The sequence below is a fragment of the Sinocyclocheilus anshuiensis genome, unplaced genomic scaffold (genome assembly GCF_001515605.1).
Source record: "Sinocyclocheilus anshuiensis isolate Anshui unplaced genomic scaffold, SAMN03320099.WGS_v1.1 scaffold1114, whole genome shotgun sequence".
NCBI lineage: Eukaryota > Metazoa > Chordata > Actinopteri > Cypriniformes > Cyprinidae > Sinocyclocheilus > Sinocyclocheilus anshuiensis.
The window spans coordinates 2,095,028-2,110,542 of NW_015540838.1; the positions used below are offsets into that span (position 1 = coordinate 2,095,028).

A 15,515-nucleotide genomic window follows, 5' to 3' on the forward strand; every position below is an offset into this window, starting at 1 on the left:
CACTCTCCATGCCGGACCTGAGACTCAACCCCACACCCTTCGGGTTACAAGTCCTACTCCCTAACCATTAGGCCATGCCTTTGGCAATTCGATTGTAAAATAAAGCACCTAAACTGTGAAGCTGTGATTGATTGCGGAGCGATACGAGAAACGTGAAAGTAATACAAAAAATTTCACAGACCCTTCGCAAAGACCCGCCCCCCTTCTTTACTGTTGCTATGGGCGACAAGCCATGGCCTCTCACTTTACACATCATGTTCTTCTCACGCAGTGAAAAATACATCGCGGAGCAAAGAGAAAACTGACAACACTCAACACAGAACAGGTTATTTTTTTATAGTTTTGTGGCCCTTTTACGTGTAGTGACAAATCGCTGTAGCGCCTCAGTTCAAGCGGCACGTGAACCGATCTCTTCCTCTTTAAAAGGGTCATATGATGCGATTTCAATTTTTCCTTTCTCTTTGGAGTGTTACAAGCTCTTGGTGCATAAAGAAGATCTGTAAAGTTGCAAAGACTAAAGTCTCAAATCCAAAGAGATATTCTTTATAAAAGTTAAGAGTCAACCACGCCTACCTAAAACGGCTCGTTCTAACACGCCCCCACATGTCTACGTCACTATGTGGGAAGATTTGCATAACGCTGCCCAAATGTTCATGCAAAGAAAGAAGGCATAACTTTTATTCTCGCTGTAGTATTGTTGTTGCGGCAGCCGCCGTGTCGTGAAGTGTGTTTCGTTGTGAAAGCGAAACTACTTTGTTTGGCCTTCCAAAAGAGGACGATATCCGCTTCATCATGCCTACCGGCCTGACAGGGCATCACAATATGGTACGGGGCGTAACATTTCCGTCACACGCTTGAGGTATTAGGCCAATCACAACGCACTGGATAGCTGGCCAATCACAGCACACCTCGAAAGGCGGGGCATAGAGGAGAAAGGCGGGGCATAGAGGAGAAACAATAATGTTCAGTATGTGGAAAATAATGTGTTTTTTTAACCTTAAACCGCATAAACACATTTCATTACACCAAATACACAAAATAATGTTCTTTTTAGCAACATCATATGACCCCTTTAACGTTACTAGTTACAGCACGAAATAAGCATGAATGAACATCAGAAGGTAACTTCAATCACGGAAAGACGTCAATACACACCATTTTTCAAGTCCACCGACGCAAATCTACTCTCCTGTCTGGTTTGTTTGTCGGACAAAAATGGCAGATTGGTCAGATGTCGCTCGTGTTCAAGTTGGCGAAAGCTGCTTAGTCTGGAAGTGACTGCTGTGCAAGTGGTGCTTTATTTTTCAATTCTTTTGTTATTTATTTTAGACTGCCTGACTGTAAATGATCTGTTACATACAATTTATATAGCCTATCCTTCAACATTTGGGCTTCAGTAACCTCTTATTGTAACTAAACCTAGTAACTCAGTTACATTCTCAGAATGCCTTCATGTTTCAGTCCTACCATTTGAGCAAAGTTACATTCCTCCACAATCAACTCCCACCCTGTTATCTCATTTGAAATGTGTAGGTTATAGTTAATAAATAAATGATTGCTTAGGTTTTCAAGAAAAAAAAGGAGTGAACACACTGCACATGTAAATCTATTTCTGATAAGGAATGTATCAGCTCAGCAGCTTGTGAGATAATTTAAATCGCAAGGATGTTTAGCGTGCCCAAATGACTGGTGGAAAGTGGACACTTATCAGAAAAATAAAAGCCAACCCCAGTATTTTCAGCATTCTTAACATTTTCCTTCTCTTTCTAATTTGGTCTTTTGGAGCCCAGTCAGCATGGTTCATGCCCATAGAATTACAGAGAGCTAGAAAGAGGAAGGACAGTACAAACACGTGCCTTGAAGAGACATTTTTGCAATTCATTCCTGCACCTGCATACACACATATATGCCTACATGTACCTTAAGTACAAAATAATAAAAGCATTTATGTATAGCTGGATAACTGTATAGTGGTCCTAAGCGAATACTTCTCATATTTTTGTACTCCAATTTTCATAAGTAAAGGCTTAGGGAGAAATGCAAAACAGATCTTTCTAAAGTGGTCTGATGTGTTTATAAAAATACCATCTAAGTATCATATCACATGTACTCGGCTGCCGACATATGGCCTCAATAAAGCAGTCAAAAACCCTCCCAGCAATTTGAATGAACTAGATATTTGCTTGCCTGTTCTTGTTGCAATGTCCTCCAACTGTGTTTTTTACTACATACCAAACTTCCTACTGTTACCTTTGCCATCGGCCTGGTTTATAGCTGGAAAAGAACAATATAAATGATGCTTCTTTCCTTTCATTATTTTGGGCCCTCCAGATTCATATTTCCTGCAAATGCATCACTGCTTTGCTGGGAGTGGGTGTCAATTAGCATTCCTGGTCTTGGTCTGTCATGGCATTGTAAATCTTATATACTTCACCTCCTTTTTTCCATGATCACACCCCTCTTCCTACTGGGATGAAAAGAAAGACGAGCAGAGTGATATGTCTGAGGGCTTTGGCATAACCTGTCTCCAACTTGCCCCTCGTTTTGTCTTTCAGATTTATAGGTAGTACAGTTTACCAGATTTACTCGCAGCTAAACGACGATCTCAAACAATATGGGATCTTTCATTCCCATTCCAAAGTACAGTTCAAAATATGTATATATTCTATGATTAAACCTGACATAAAGGTCACAGCTTTGCAGCAAGATAGTATTCCTGAATAATGTGCGCTGTGGTCGGGACGGAATACATTTGGATCATTGGATAAATTAAAGGGGTCATATGATGCGATTTAAATTTTTCCTTTCTCTTTGGAGTGTTACAAGCTCTTGGTGCATAAAGAAGATCTGTAAAGTTGCAAAGACTAAAGTCTCAAATCCAAAGAGGTATTCTTTATAAAAGTTAAGAGTCAGCCACACCTACCTAAAACGGCTCGTTCTAACACGCCCCCACATGTCTACGTCACGATGTGGGAAGATTTGCATAACACCGCCCAAATGTTCACGCAAAGAAAGAAGCGTAACTTTTATTCTGGCTGTAGTATTGTTGCTGCCACCATGTTGTGAATGCGCTGTGTGCTTCGTTGTGAAAGCGAAACTACTTTGTTTGGCCTTCCAAAAGAGGACGATATCTGCTTCGTCATGCCTGGAGCTGATCCGTGCTGGTCGCTGAGGAAATACAACACCGGCCGGACAGGGCATCATCACAATGTGGTAAGGGGCTAACATTTCCGTCACACGCTTGAGGTATTCGGCCAATCACAACGCACTGGATAGCTGGCCAATCACAGCACACCTCGCTTTTTCAGACCGATGAGCTTTGTAAAAATCGACGTGTTTCAGAAAGGCGGGGCATAGAGGAGAAACAATAATGTACAGTATGTGGAAAATAATGTTTTTTTAACCTTAAACCGCATAAACACATTTCATTACACCAAATACACAAAATAATGTTCTTTTTAGCAGCATCATATGACCCCTTTAACTCTTTTCTGTGATGTATCTTCCAGCTCACAGCATTCACAAATTTCCCGATCTTCAGGGTCATGCCAGCATGACCACAAAACACGGCCCCCGGGAATTCCATTAATTCCCTGTGGAACATCATGCGGGTTTGTGAATTTGATACGGGATCAGGCAAATCAAACCAAGAGCTGGTCAGCTCAAAAAAGACCTTTCCCACTCTCTCTCACACACACACCTAAATAGGCCTACAAATACACAAACATTTATTCTTAAACGTTTATATTCATCTTGCATACAAGCATACTCATACTTATACTAATATTTTGCTAACTTTTTGGAGAGTAGCAAAACATTGAAATAATTTAATTTATAAAAATAAATTTCTTAAAGGGATTGTTCCATTAAAAAATGAAAACTCTGTTACTCACCGTCATGTCATTCCAAACCTGTAAACATTTCATTCTTATGCAGAACACAAAAGAATATATTTTTTAAAAGGTAACAGACCATTTAGGTTACCATTGACTTCTATTGTATGAACAAAAAAATATAGAGTTTAGGGTTAATTTAGGGTATCATCAGATATGCTGGGCCTCAGGAAAAACACTAGATATAACTCTTGTCTTTTTCACGTTCACTGTATAACCAAACCACACAAAAGGCTGTAGTGAACTATAAGCCAAAACCCATAATAAACCATTAGATGAAAATACATAACGTGTTATTAGTATCACAATACTGCCATCAAGTGGCTGTTACGGACACTACCACTACCACTGTAGGTCACTGATCTTCAACGTTCAATGTCGAATGTTAAATTCCTGCGTTTCTACTTTCAAAGGCTGTCATTTTACAAAAAGGCTATTCTTAAAATAATGAAAAATTAACCAACACCAGTGCATGCTGACAGGCAAGTATAACAAGTGTAAAATTGATAGTGAATGGAAATCAGAACAAAGCCACAAAAAAAAAAAAAAACCACCAAGATAGAGAGTGAATGACCATTTAATGATCTGCAAAGGTGTTAAACAAAATTTATTTGACATCTTTAAATGTCCTCATAGAGGAACAGCAAAATACACTCAAAATGATGAAATAAGATAAATCATAATTTTTTTTAAGATCGGCTGTTTTTGTTTACTCTTTTGTTTGGTATTTTAATATTTTAAATTTGTATATCAAAAATGTAAGTGCCTTCAAAATGACCATGAGAATTTGTAGTAAACCAATGAAACGGCAAAACCAAGACTCAAGTTTACTTTCTGCATCGGTTTTCTTTACATACTTTTCTTTCGTTTTACAAAACAAAATAATGACCCTGACATTAAAAAAAAAAAGAAAGAAAGGAAAAAAGCAACACAAAATGAAAATGATTATTTACAGCTTGGCTCAAGGAGACACCAATCAAGAAAGGAGACCAAAAAGGCAGTCTCTATCATGTCTCCTCACAGATTTTTACATATTTTCATCTTTTTTTCCCCCTCTTTACAAAGTATATTTACCACTTGCATTGCAATGTTCTTGTTGGGACATTCAGAGGTTTGTTCAAAAAAACAAAAAAGAAACCGTGGAAAACAAAATTGAACACTTCAGGGGTCGTAAGGACATCATCATCAGTTAAGATCCCCCCCCAATAGTTACCGACATGAAAAAAAAAAAAAAAAAAAAAAAAGAGGCAGAAATAGAGGTAGGGGACAAAAAGCATAAAACAAGGCAATGTAAAAGCAGGCCTTAAAGATCAAGTGACAAATACAAAGTCAAGTATCAAAATAAAACTTGATGAATCTCAATTCATTTAGTTTTCTCCATTTAAAAATTATGGCACAGGATTGATTTCAAAAAAAGTAAACAAAACAAAAATCTGAAATGATAATCAAGTGGTAACTGACAGTTCACTTTCACGGTTGATGGCAATAGGTTGTCAATCTTGTTATGCTTGTCAACTGCTTTGAAAGTCTTTAAATATACATCATATTTACAACCAGGCCTTCGCCTGATTCACTTTTGCAATATTAAGAGGAAAGCGAAAGAAGTATACATACAATCCCCAATTGAGGCATCAAGTGTAAACTGTACAAACTCACAATGCTCCCACATTTTGTCCCTTTCAGAGATAACAAGGACTATAATGAGAGCCATTTCTACAAATAACATGGAAGTAACTTGTTTACTTATGATTGAACAGTAGCCGCTTTATATTACATTATATATATCTTTTATAAAATTTGTCAAAGGAATTCAATTGAAATACTTTGACTAGATAACATTTTTAGTCTCTACCACAAAAATGGCTGGTGAATGAAGCATGTCCAAGTAATAAAGTAAAATTACAATTTCAATAACCAAATTTGTAAAAATTTGTTGATTTTCATAACATAGTGCAATGATTGGTCTGATTATTCTTCAGAAAAAAAAAATCTTAATCAATAAAAAGTTTCTTAAAGTCCTAATAATCCCAAACATCTTCAGTGTTTTAAAAACCATAGGTACAAATCTCCAAAAGAAGAAGAAGAAAAAAAAAGAGATCAGAAAATTGATCGTTGTAGATAGCTCCATTTATCTCTGTGTACTTTAAGGTGATACACAGTTAAACAGATGCGGCAACGAGTCAATGGATTAAAAGGCTGGTGAAAGAACAAAAAAGAGTGAATACATGGCCAAAAAGGAGTAAACTTGACTAACATTGAGGTGCTTTCCAGAGTACAAAAAAAAAAAAAGGTTAAGTTTCAAAGGCTGGTGTTGGCATGTTGGAAGCTGGGATCTCCCTTTTATACAGAAGCTATAACAATCATAAGATGGGGAGAGATACTGGAGATGCTATTGAGAAGGTCCGGAGCGAGATGAGACAAGTGGCTCTCAGAAAACTCACAAGGAGGGAAAATCTGGACAACATAGGCTGGCTAACAAGGAAAACAGAAGAGAATTATTTGTTAGTGGAATGTACCATTTTAAGTCAGCAGATGGCTAAATTATTTATTTTCACTTATGGAAGCATCTAATCTTTTATGAGTGGTTAGAGCATCGTGCCAAGCTATTTTCTTTCAGGAAAACTCACACTGAACTCTGTACTGCACATAATTATAATTGTCACATTCTTGGGAGGACTAACCTGATTTGAGCCTGGATTCGGGACATTGATAATTCCAGCAGCTTGTTTTGCTTGCAGGTAAGTGATGAAACCAGTTTTAAGAGCATGGGTCTGGTTGTGGACATCCTCTTGGTCCAGTCCACAAGGCAATGCCAACAGAAGGCAGTATTCATTTTCAGCCTAGGAAATTAATTAAAAATACAATTTCCTTTAAATTCCTAATACTGTCCAGAGATTTCATGAGATTTTGTTTTGCTTAGTTTTAATAGACATGTATAAATTAGATTTAATGTGGTTTGAGAAAGAGCTATAAAAGTAGACAGGATGCTTACAGTCATACGTCTTGCAACTCCCTCAAGTTGTGAGGCCTCTAAGCGCATTCTCTGGGCAATTCGTAGAAAAGCACCTCCTTCTGGAGGTGGCAGAGAACGGTGAGCCAGAACATTGTTACCAGACACAAAATGCAGCTGTACTGCTGCAGTGTCATTCTTAAGTGCCAGGTGACCTTGCCAAATAATTGGGTATTTCTGCTTAAAGGAAGACAAAAACACTGTTACAACCTAAAGAATTATTTCCACTTAACTTCTGATGGAAGTAAAAAATAAATAGAAACAATAATAAAAAAAGATTACAAACCATCAACAACTGCACCATATCAACAGACCGAAGTCCAGTGTGGTCAAGTTTAAAGTCTGATCGCATCTGAGAACTGACTGAGGATGTAGGTGGCATCTGGTTAGAAATAGGTCCTTGAGGTCCCTTCTGCACAGTGATAGGCATCTCCAATTTGGGTGTTATAGTCACTGGAGAAGTGTAAGAGGGGGAGCCAGTCTCACCATGAACTCGTGATATCTGACACAAATCCATGGAACTTGGGTGTCGAATGTGAGAACTGTCAAGTTTTGATTCGCCAAAACTTCCCACAGACTCAATGGAGGAGACAGAGGGTACCTTGTGTCTCTGACCATGATCAATTTGTGAGACCTGATAAAGCACGTACATTTGAAGTCAAGACAAGATAAAAAAAAACTTTCATGGCTAATATAATTGTTAACTGTAATACTCAAATTAGGATTGTAGAGCACAAAACAAACTCTCACCTGTGACGCAGCAATTCCACGATTAGCCAAGTTAATTCCAATTACTGAATGACCTGGATACTGAGGATGGAAGCCACGCATTTCCCTGTAGTATTCAGACATGGAGTTTGCATTTCCATGATGAATCAATTGAACTCCTTGAGGAGATACCATCACAGAGCCAGGTGGGTGTCCTATTATCCTATTGTCTGAGTGAGGGGAGAGTGGCATCTTAAGCTCCATTGCTTTTGATGCATCCCTCACAGTCTGTGGAGCATTCTTTACCACAGGCGAGGCTTTAGAAGCAGATGATATGTGTGAAGATGACTGCATTGTCTCTGGTGTTCGAGTTTGGCGACTTTCAACAACACCTGAATGGTCAGTCAAATGCTGGTGCACAAGCAGACGTACATCTCTGGCATACTGATCTAGACGCAATGCCCTGTGATGCAGACCTTTGAATTCAGGCTGCATTACTATGCTTTCCGGTTGTAACTGTGGTGCAGAAGCTCTACGAAGTCCTTGAGGGAGACTCTGCATATCATCATTGCTTGTCCCAACAACAAGACCATCACCAGATGAACTTGCATGTGACTTCAGTACAACATCTCTGATTACTGCAGGCTGAGGTGTCGTGGAGCGCTGTGGAGGTGCAGATCGAGGCGATAATAGGTTTTCTGAACGGATTCCATAACCTATTCCAGATAACGATGGAGTACTGGCTCTGACATCTCCTTGGGACAAATGACCTATGGGCACAGACTGGGTGACACTATGAGGGGGCATGATAACTGACTGCTCAGCATGGTGTATATTTGACACATACTGAGATCTAGGGCCAGTTGGTCCCAAAACAACTGAGCTGGTAGGAGGGCAAACTTTTGGAAAGGGTGACGTAGAATGGCCTGACGCCCTTGGAGAATGTGAATCTTGCTTGGGTTGTGAGACCACTCTTTCATGTGGAGCACTAGGAGTTAAAATGTGATTGCCTGCCAAAGATGGGTGGCGTGGGCTTAAAACTGGTTTAATATTGAAGGTATGTGATGGTTTTATATCAGCTTTAATTGAAACGCTTTCAGTTGCTCCATTTTTCTTAATATGATGCTGCTGCATAATTGACTGACCGTACCTCAGAAGTTGAGGATGGCTTGTGGATTGTTGGAAGGTTTTCACAGAACCTCCTTGTTGGCCAGTGTGGTAGGATGGTTCGGATTTTTCAAAACTAGGACTTTCCTGATTAATTGAGGAAATAACAGGCTGAGCACTGAATGTTTGGCCAGCTAATACTACCCCTGGATGTCCATAACCTGTGGGTGTCTGTGATCCTTTTGGAGTAGAGGGGTGAGGTGGTGGTTCTTGTTTTATCTGTGATTTTGTTACAGACTGCTGAAACTCTATATCTACTGCACTGGCTGGTGGGATTTGACTTATTTTAGCAATTATCCGCTGTGGTCCCTCTGTCTTTTGTCCAGAATAACTCAAAACTACCACACCTTCGGATGTATTGACCCTCAAACCAGTACTTGACCCTGTGTTACAATGTGTGCTTTCAACAACAGGGCGCCCAACACTTCCACCATCATCAGAGGAGTTAAGTCCATACCTGCTATTATCATTCAAGCTTGTACGATACTTCTGCTTGGGTAAGGACATTCCAGAGCTACGGTTGCTTAATGAGATACGAGGAGTGTCCTCAAAATCAAAAGGCATAGGGATCCGACTAATGACTGAAGTAGCGGTGGAAGTTATAGCCAGTTTCTCCTTTAGGATCTGTGGTGACTCACACTGATGCAGAAGTGGCGGCTGTGGTGGTGCTGTACGTGGTACAAGTTGAGTAATAGGGCTAGGTCTGTCTTCAAGTAGAGAGGTCTTTAAAGGCAGCACAGCCTCAACTGAATTTTCATTATCAGATATCCGTGCATCTGCTAATGTGGTTGTGAACTGCATACTTGGGACTGCATTGCTATTTGAAGCAGATACATACTTTGGTTCCATTAGAATCTTTCGCAATGTGCTGGAGCTTGGGTCAACATCAGAGGCCTTTGTGTCGGGGGGCATGGGAGGATTTGCTGGGGGTCCCCCAACTCCTGGTGTAGACAATGCCACACTAACTTGTGGTTTAGGCGGAATTCCTTTCTCCTCTGTTCTAGTGTTCCACTCAGGGTGTGTGAGAGGAGTTTTGGATGATGCAGGTGAATTCAGGCAAGTTGTAGGTGAAATAAGGGCAGGTGCTACTGGTTCAGGAGACGGCTCTTGAGTCCTTAAATAAGAAGGACTGTTATTCCCAGAGTGGAAGGCAGATTCTTGAGGTTCAGGCTGGTCAACAGCAGGCTGTTCTGCCTCTTTTGGTGTGTCTAAAGTCACTGTAGCTGTAGCTTCATGTTTACATGCAGCAGCAACAGTAACTACAGCTGCTGCAGCTGCTGATGTCGCTGCCTTAGGGTTGGCAGTTTGAATTTCTTCTGGGATAGATTCTGGAAGTTTAACTATAGTGGATTCAGGTTCCAGCACTGCATCATCAGTGATCTCTAATTTTCTGTTTAAAGAAACCTTCCGACCTCTGGATTTCTTTGGTGTTTTTGGCCGTGCTCTTCCTCCTTTTTTGGCTGCCTCTGATAATGGAGATTCTGTTAGTGAAGTATCTGTGTTACTTGTTTGAGAAGATTTAGAGTCTGGAACCATAACACTATCTTGTTCAGATTCTACAATAGTCTTTACAGTCAAGTCTGTCTCATGTTCAATACCCTCACTTGATACTGGCAAAACAAGTGCCTCTGGTGTGGGAAGGAGGGCTGTGAATGTTGTTGGAGCAGAGAATCCATCTGCATCACCTGATATATCCTCAGCAGTAATGGAATCAATTGCAGCAGCCAGTTCAGTTTCACTTGCTGGATTGGCAGGCTTTTCTATCTCTGTCTCATCTGCAGGTTGTACTATAACAGCTGGTGTTAGGGTAGCTGGTTCAGCACGAGGTTCTTTGTAAGGTGCTGGATGCTGTTCATCTGTAAGTCTTGAAATATTCTCCACTGCCCTTTCCAATTCCATTTGACGGGCAAGGAAGGCAGCCACAGGATCAGTAGGAGGCTCGATTTCTGAAAGAGACTCTTTTTCCTCAAGACTGTGAACATCTTCCTCTTTGTGGTAAATTGGGACGTTTGAGTCTTCTTTTACTAACTGCGTGGTTTTGGTTTTCAAAGACCCTTCCAAACTTACAGCTTTATTATCACCTGAATGAAGGGCATCCTTTACTGTATCCACAGTGAGATTAACAACATTGACAGAATTATCATCAGGCATCATTTTGGTGTTCCGTGTTGACCTTGATGCCTTGACTTTCTTCTGATCTAATGCCTGTGTTTTTTCTACAGAAGTGATTTCTATATCTGTTGATTTTTCCTCAGCAGGATGTGCAAGTTCCTTTTCTCTTTTAGATATGTTATGTTGCTTGGTATCGTGTGACAATTGTCCAACTTGCATTGAAGTTTCATCTTTGAATTCAGTTTGGTGATCTAGGGCAGGTGACATATCAACCGCTGCTGAATCTGACTGAATGGGTTCTGGGCTACCTGAAGCTTTGTCCAATTTCAATGTTTTTCTACTTTGTCCTGCTCTTATTGGTGAAGACTGCCCCTTTTGGGATCGCGGAGAGCGCCATGTCTCAGCTGTTTTAGATATTTCTCCACTAGTTGCTGACTCCTTCATTTCAGTGTCTTCACTCTCAGAATTTTTAGTCTGATCTCCCTTAACTGGAGACAAATCATCACCTCTTTTGCGTGCTTTGGGTGGACGACCTCGCCTACCAAGTGTGGTTGCCATCTGCTGTGTTGCAGCCTCCTTATCACTACAGCGTTTACGGGTGGAACGAGGAGGTTCTGTAATCTCTTTTCCTGGTTGTTGAGGAGCCTCATCCTCATGGGGTGTTGCATAGACAGACCGCACATTCCGTCGCTGCCGTGTTTTGCCATGGTTTGTGTTTGATTCATGGCCCTGCTCTGAATCAGTTGCATGAACAGGAGATTTTGCAGAGTTTTTGGAGTCACCAATGAGTTTTGCAGAGTCTCCTCTGGGGGATGAGGATCTTTTCAGCTTTTCTCGATCAATGCGTTCGCTCTTTCGTGTAGCTGGTTTCTCATTAGCAACCTGAGGGATTGGTGTTGGTGAGACAGATTTTACCTTTTTATTCTTGGGTTGTTTACGTGGTGGCTGTACCTGTTCAAACTCAGGTTCTGTTTCTGGCAACTCCACATCCAGTGGGGACGCAACCTTGTGAAGAGAAGCATTAACAATTTCTGTTTTTGTTTCTGAAAGCTGTGAGATCTCTTGAGTTTGACTGGGCTTTGAAAACAATGGAGAAGATGCCTGAAAAGGATCACATTCTGGCACAATATTACTTAGAGATGCACCAGGAGTAGGAGGTTTGACATCAATATCCTTTTCAACACTTGGGTTTACAGTTCTAATGGACTCACTCAGCTTTTCATTAGGTTCTTTGACAGTTACATCTTCCTTTATCATGCGTTCAGTGGACGTAGTACTTACTGGAACAGCGGTGTTCCCCTCTTTTAGGCTAACTGATGGTGGAGAATCTACTGGAGCATCTTCTGACTGCTCATTCACTATTTCTTGACCATCTTTGTTTGTAAATGTAGAGGGCAAATCTGGCTTATCATGCTGCATCGAAGTCTCTGAAACTTTAGACAGAGACATTGGTGATGTTGTAGCTGGAATATGACTAACTGTTAACTCTTGGGAAATTTCTGATATATTGGGGGATGGCTCAAATTCTTCATCCAATGTCTTTTCCTCTTCCTCCTCCTCCTCCTCCTCCTCCTCAGTAACACTAATTCTTTCTGAAACTGGCAGCAGTTGGTTCTTATCTCTTTGCTGAAGTTCTAAGAAGCGGCTATGAAAAAGTACTCTTGGCTCTTGAGAGAGGTCTGATCCTCCTGCTCCAGCTTGTTCCCCTTGGGAATCGCTTGTAATACTATCTCTACCAACTTTAACTTCAGGGTCATTATTTTTCTGCTCAAGGTGCTGAAGTCGCCTTGAGTCCTGCTCAAAGATAGAGCTATGAAGGAAGCGTGAAGCAAAGAGCTCTTGTCGTTCTTGTTCATCATGCTTGGCATCTTCCTTTTTATCATCAAGCTTTCCATCAGAATCAGAACGAATTTTCTTTTTCTTCATGTACCACGAAGGAATAGGCCTTGGAGTGGGTTCAGACTTCTCTTTGTCTGTGCTATTTCGAAAGCTTTTGAATTTTGAGTCATGACCAAGGAAAGACCAATTTTCTTCCCTAGATGAAGACAGTGACTTAGCACGCTCGAGCAAAGCTTTGGTGTCTGGTGTTATGGTCTTATCCAATGCAAATTCATAGAACTTGTTCTTTTCAAGTGACTCAGAAGACTTCACATCTGAAAGCATCTCTTCGTGCTCTCTATTGAAAGAGTTCGGCTTTAGTGAAAGGTGTCTGCTTTCACTATCTTCATCAGAGTCTGACTGAACCTCTCCAGGTTCCAATTCACGTTCAGGACGTTTTCGGATACTTTCCCGTTTAACAATGCTGGTGGGGAAGCTCATTTCTCCTCTCAATGTGCCCTGCCTAATATTGCTCTCCCAACAGAACTCCTCTTCTGTCACTGATGTTTCCACTTTCAAAATTTCTGTATGCGATGAAAGCCCTTGGCGCACTGCGTTGCCAATATTGTATTTTGATACATCAAATTGCAAGCAATTTTTACTCATTGCCACAGGTGAATCTGGCTCTTTTTCCAGCAATTGTGATGCATCCTCAGCAAAAGAACTTGTTCTTTTCAAGTGACTCAGAAGACTTCACATCTGAAAGCATCTCTTCGTGCTCTCTATTGAAAGAGTTCGGCTTTAGTGAAAGGTGTCTGCTTTCACTATCTTCATCAGAGTCTGACTGAACCTCTCCAGGTTCCAATTCACGTTCAGGACGTTTTCGGATACTTTCCCGTTTAACAATGCTGGTGGGGAAGCTCATTTCTCCTCTCAATGTGCCCTGCCTAATATTGCTCTCCCAACAGAACTCCTCTTCTGTCACTGATGTTTCCACTTTCAAAATTTCTGTATGCGATGAAAGCCCTTGGCGCACTGCGTTGCCAATATTGTATTTTGATACATCAAATTGCAAGCAATTTTTACTCATTGCCACAGGTGAATCTGGCTCTTTTTCCAGCAATTGTGATGCATCCTCAGCAAAGGGTGTCCCTGGAAGTGAAGCAAGTCTCCTTTCAGGTTCATCATTTATGTGTTTGAACCTCTGATAATCTCGCTCTCTTTTAGTGCCAAAATCAAATTCAAATGGTCCTGACTTCTTTCGCTTGCTGGGTGGTGAATTGCAAGTTACATCTTGAGGTGGTTTTCCTACCTCGTGCACAAGACTTCGATGCTCAAAGTCCTCTGCATCGGTGCTGGGTGTGCTTTCATTTTTATCAGATTTATCATACTCTAGTAATTGTTGCTGTAGGCGACGGTTCTGCTCCATTTGTTTTCTGCAACTCTGCGAGTGATCAATGTCTGAGAGCAAACTTTCTTTACTTTCAGAATCTCTTTCTATCCTTGAGGAGTGAACGTGGTAGCTTGTTAAGTGCTGCAATTCTTGGTCTTTTGAAAATTCCATATCTACACTTCCATCATCAGAGACTGCAAGACTGAAACTTGGTTGACTATGAGCTCCAATAGTACCTGTCTTTTGATCGAGGCTATCTAAGGGATCTGTTGCCTCCTCAGTTGGTTCCCCAAGTCGAGCCTGAAGGTCTAGACTGAGGCCTACGGACATTACAGTGTCCAGCTCTTCTTTTGTAGTACTAACAGTAACCATCCTCTCTGGCTTTATCTTTTCTCTTTTATACACTTCTTTTCGTTGCATCTTTTTATCATAATCAAAGTCTTTCAGCAATGGTTCATCAATAATTCTCCTTAACTTCCCTTCATCCTCCTCCTGACTTATCCTTTTTAAATTGTCAGCCTTTCCAGAAGTTTCTTCAAAGCGCCTCTTTCGTGCAGCTAAGCGGTCAGCATCCACAGAAGAGCTAGTGTCAAATGCAAGATCAGTTTTGAAGTATTTTTTGTTTTTCACTTTTCCCTCTTTATCCACAACCTCAACTTGACTAGCTAAGCCTTTCTCCTTGAGATGTTTTCCATGCTTAAAGAAATCTCTAGCCTGAGTCTCTATGCGGAAAGACATACTTTTGTGATCAGCAGAGGGTGGGCTGGTTGGAGACCGAACAGGGTCACTCCCAACCTTTGTTTTTTGTTTCTCACTGAGGATACTGTCTATTAACTTCCCTTCATTCTCCTTTACTCTTGTTAGCTGGACAACACAAGGTGGCAGATCAATGTTTCCTTTTCCAGAGTAGTCTTTGTCTTTAATCAATGATTTGCTGGATTTACCTCGCAGAGTTAAGCTAACCTCTGGGCTAGTGTCCCTGTCAAGTTCAAGGTCTGGCTCTGACGATGGAACAGTAGGGGATGCAAGTTTTAATTTCCTCAGCTTTTGCTTCTCAGTTCTGTCCTTGTCCCCTTTTTCCTTACGTCTAGCTCGTCTGTCTTTTTCTCCTCCATTTCCACTCTCTGCTTCAAATAGTGATTTGTCTTTCTCTGATTTATCACTCCTATTGTGCCTCTCCAAACGAATTTTATCTGGCTTTTCAAATCGTGGTGGAGAAAGTGAGCTGCAGCTGCCACTTCGCTCAGATGAGCGGCTGTAAACATGATGTTCAGAGTCACTGGGAGGACGTTCAGAAAGGGATGGGGAAGCAGCAGGACTAGCAGGGCGACGTGGATGGGAAGGGCTTTGATTGTGTTCAATTGTTCGTCGACTGTGGTCTCGTTCACGATCCGTTTCAAACCGTTCTCTTTCC

General features: G+C 40.9%; 1 protein-coding gene across 1 annotated transcript in view; it reads right to left on the bottom strand.

Annotated features, from left to right (window-relative positions):
• Positions 1–4,593: 4,593 nt before the first annotated feature.
• spen (spen family transcriptional repressor) overlaps positions 4,594–15,515 on the bottom strand; it is a 36,377-nt gene continuing 25,455 nt past the window's right edge. Inside the window, exons 12-17 of the mRNA XM_016484777.1 lie at positions 13,447–15,515; positions 7,654–13,022; positions 7,190–7,537; positions 6,886–7,080; positions 6,575–6,733; positions 4,594–6,365 (exon numbers count right to left, since the gene is read on the bottom strand). Coding sequence (XP_016340263.1) covers positions 6,234–6,365; positions 6,575–6,733; positions 6,886–7,080; positions 7,190–7,537; positions 7,654–13,022; positions 13,447–15,515 — 8,272 coding nt within the window. The 3' untranslated portion in view covers positions 4,594–6,233. The remainder of the gene's footprint in view (positions 6,366–6,574; positions 6,734–6,885; positions 7,081–7,189; positions 7,538–7,653; positions 13,023–13,446) is intronic.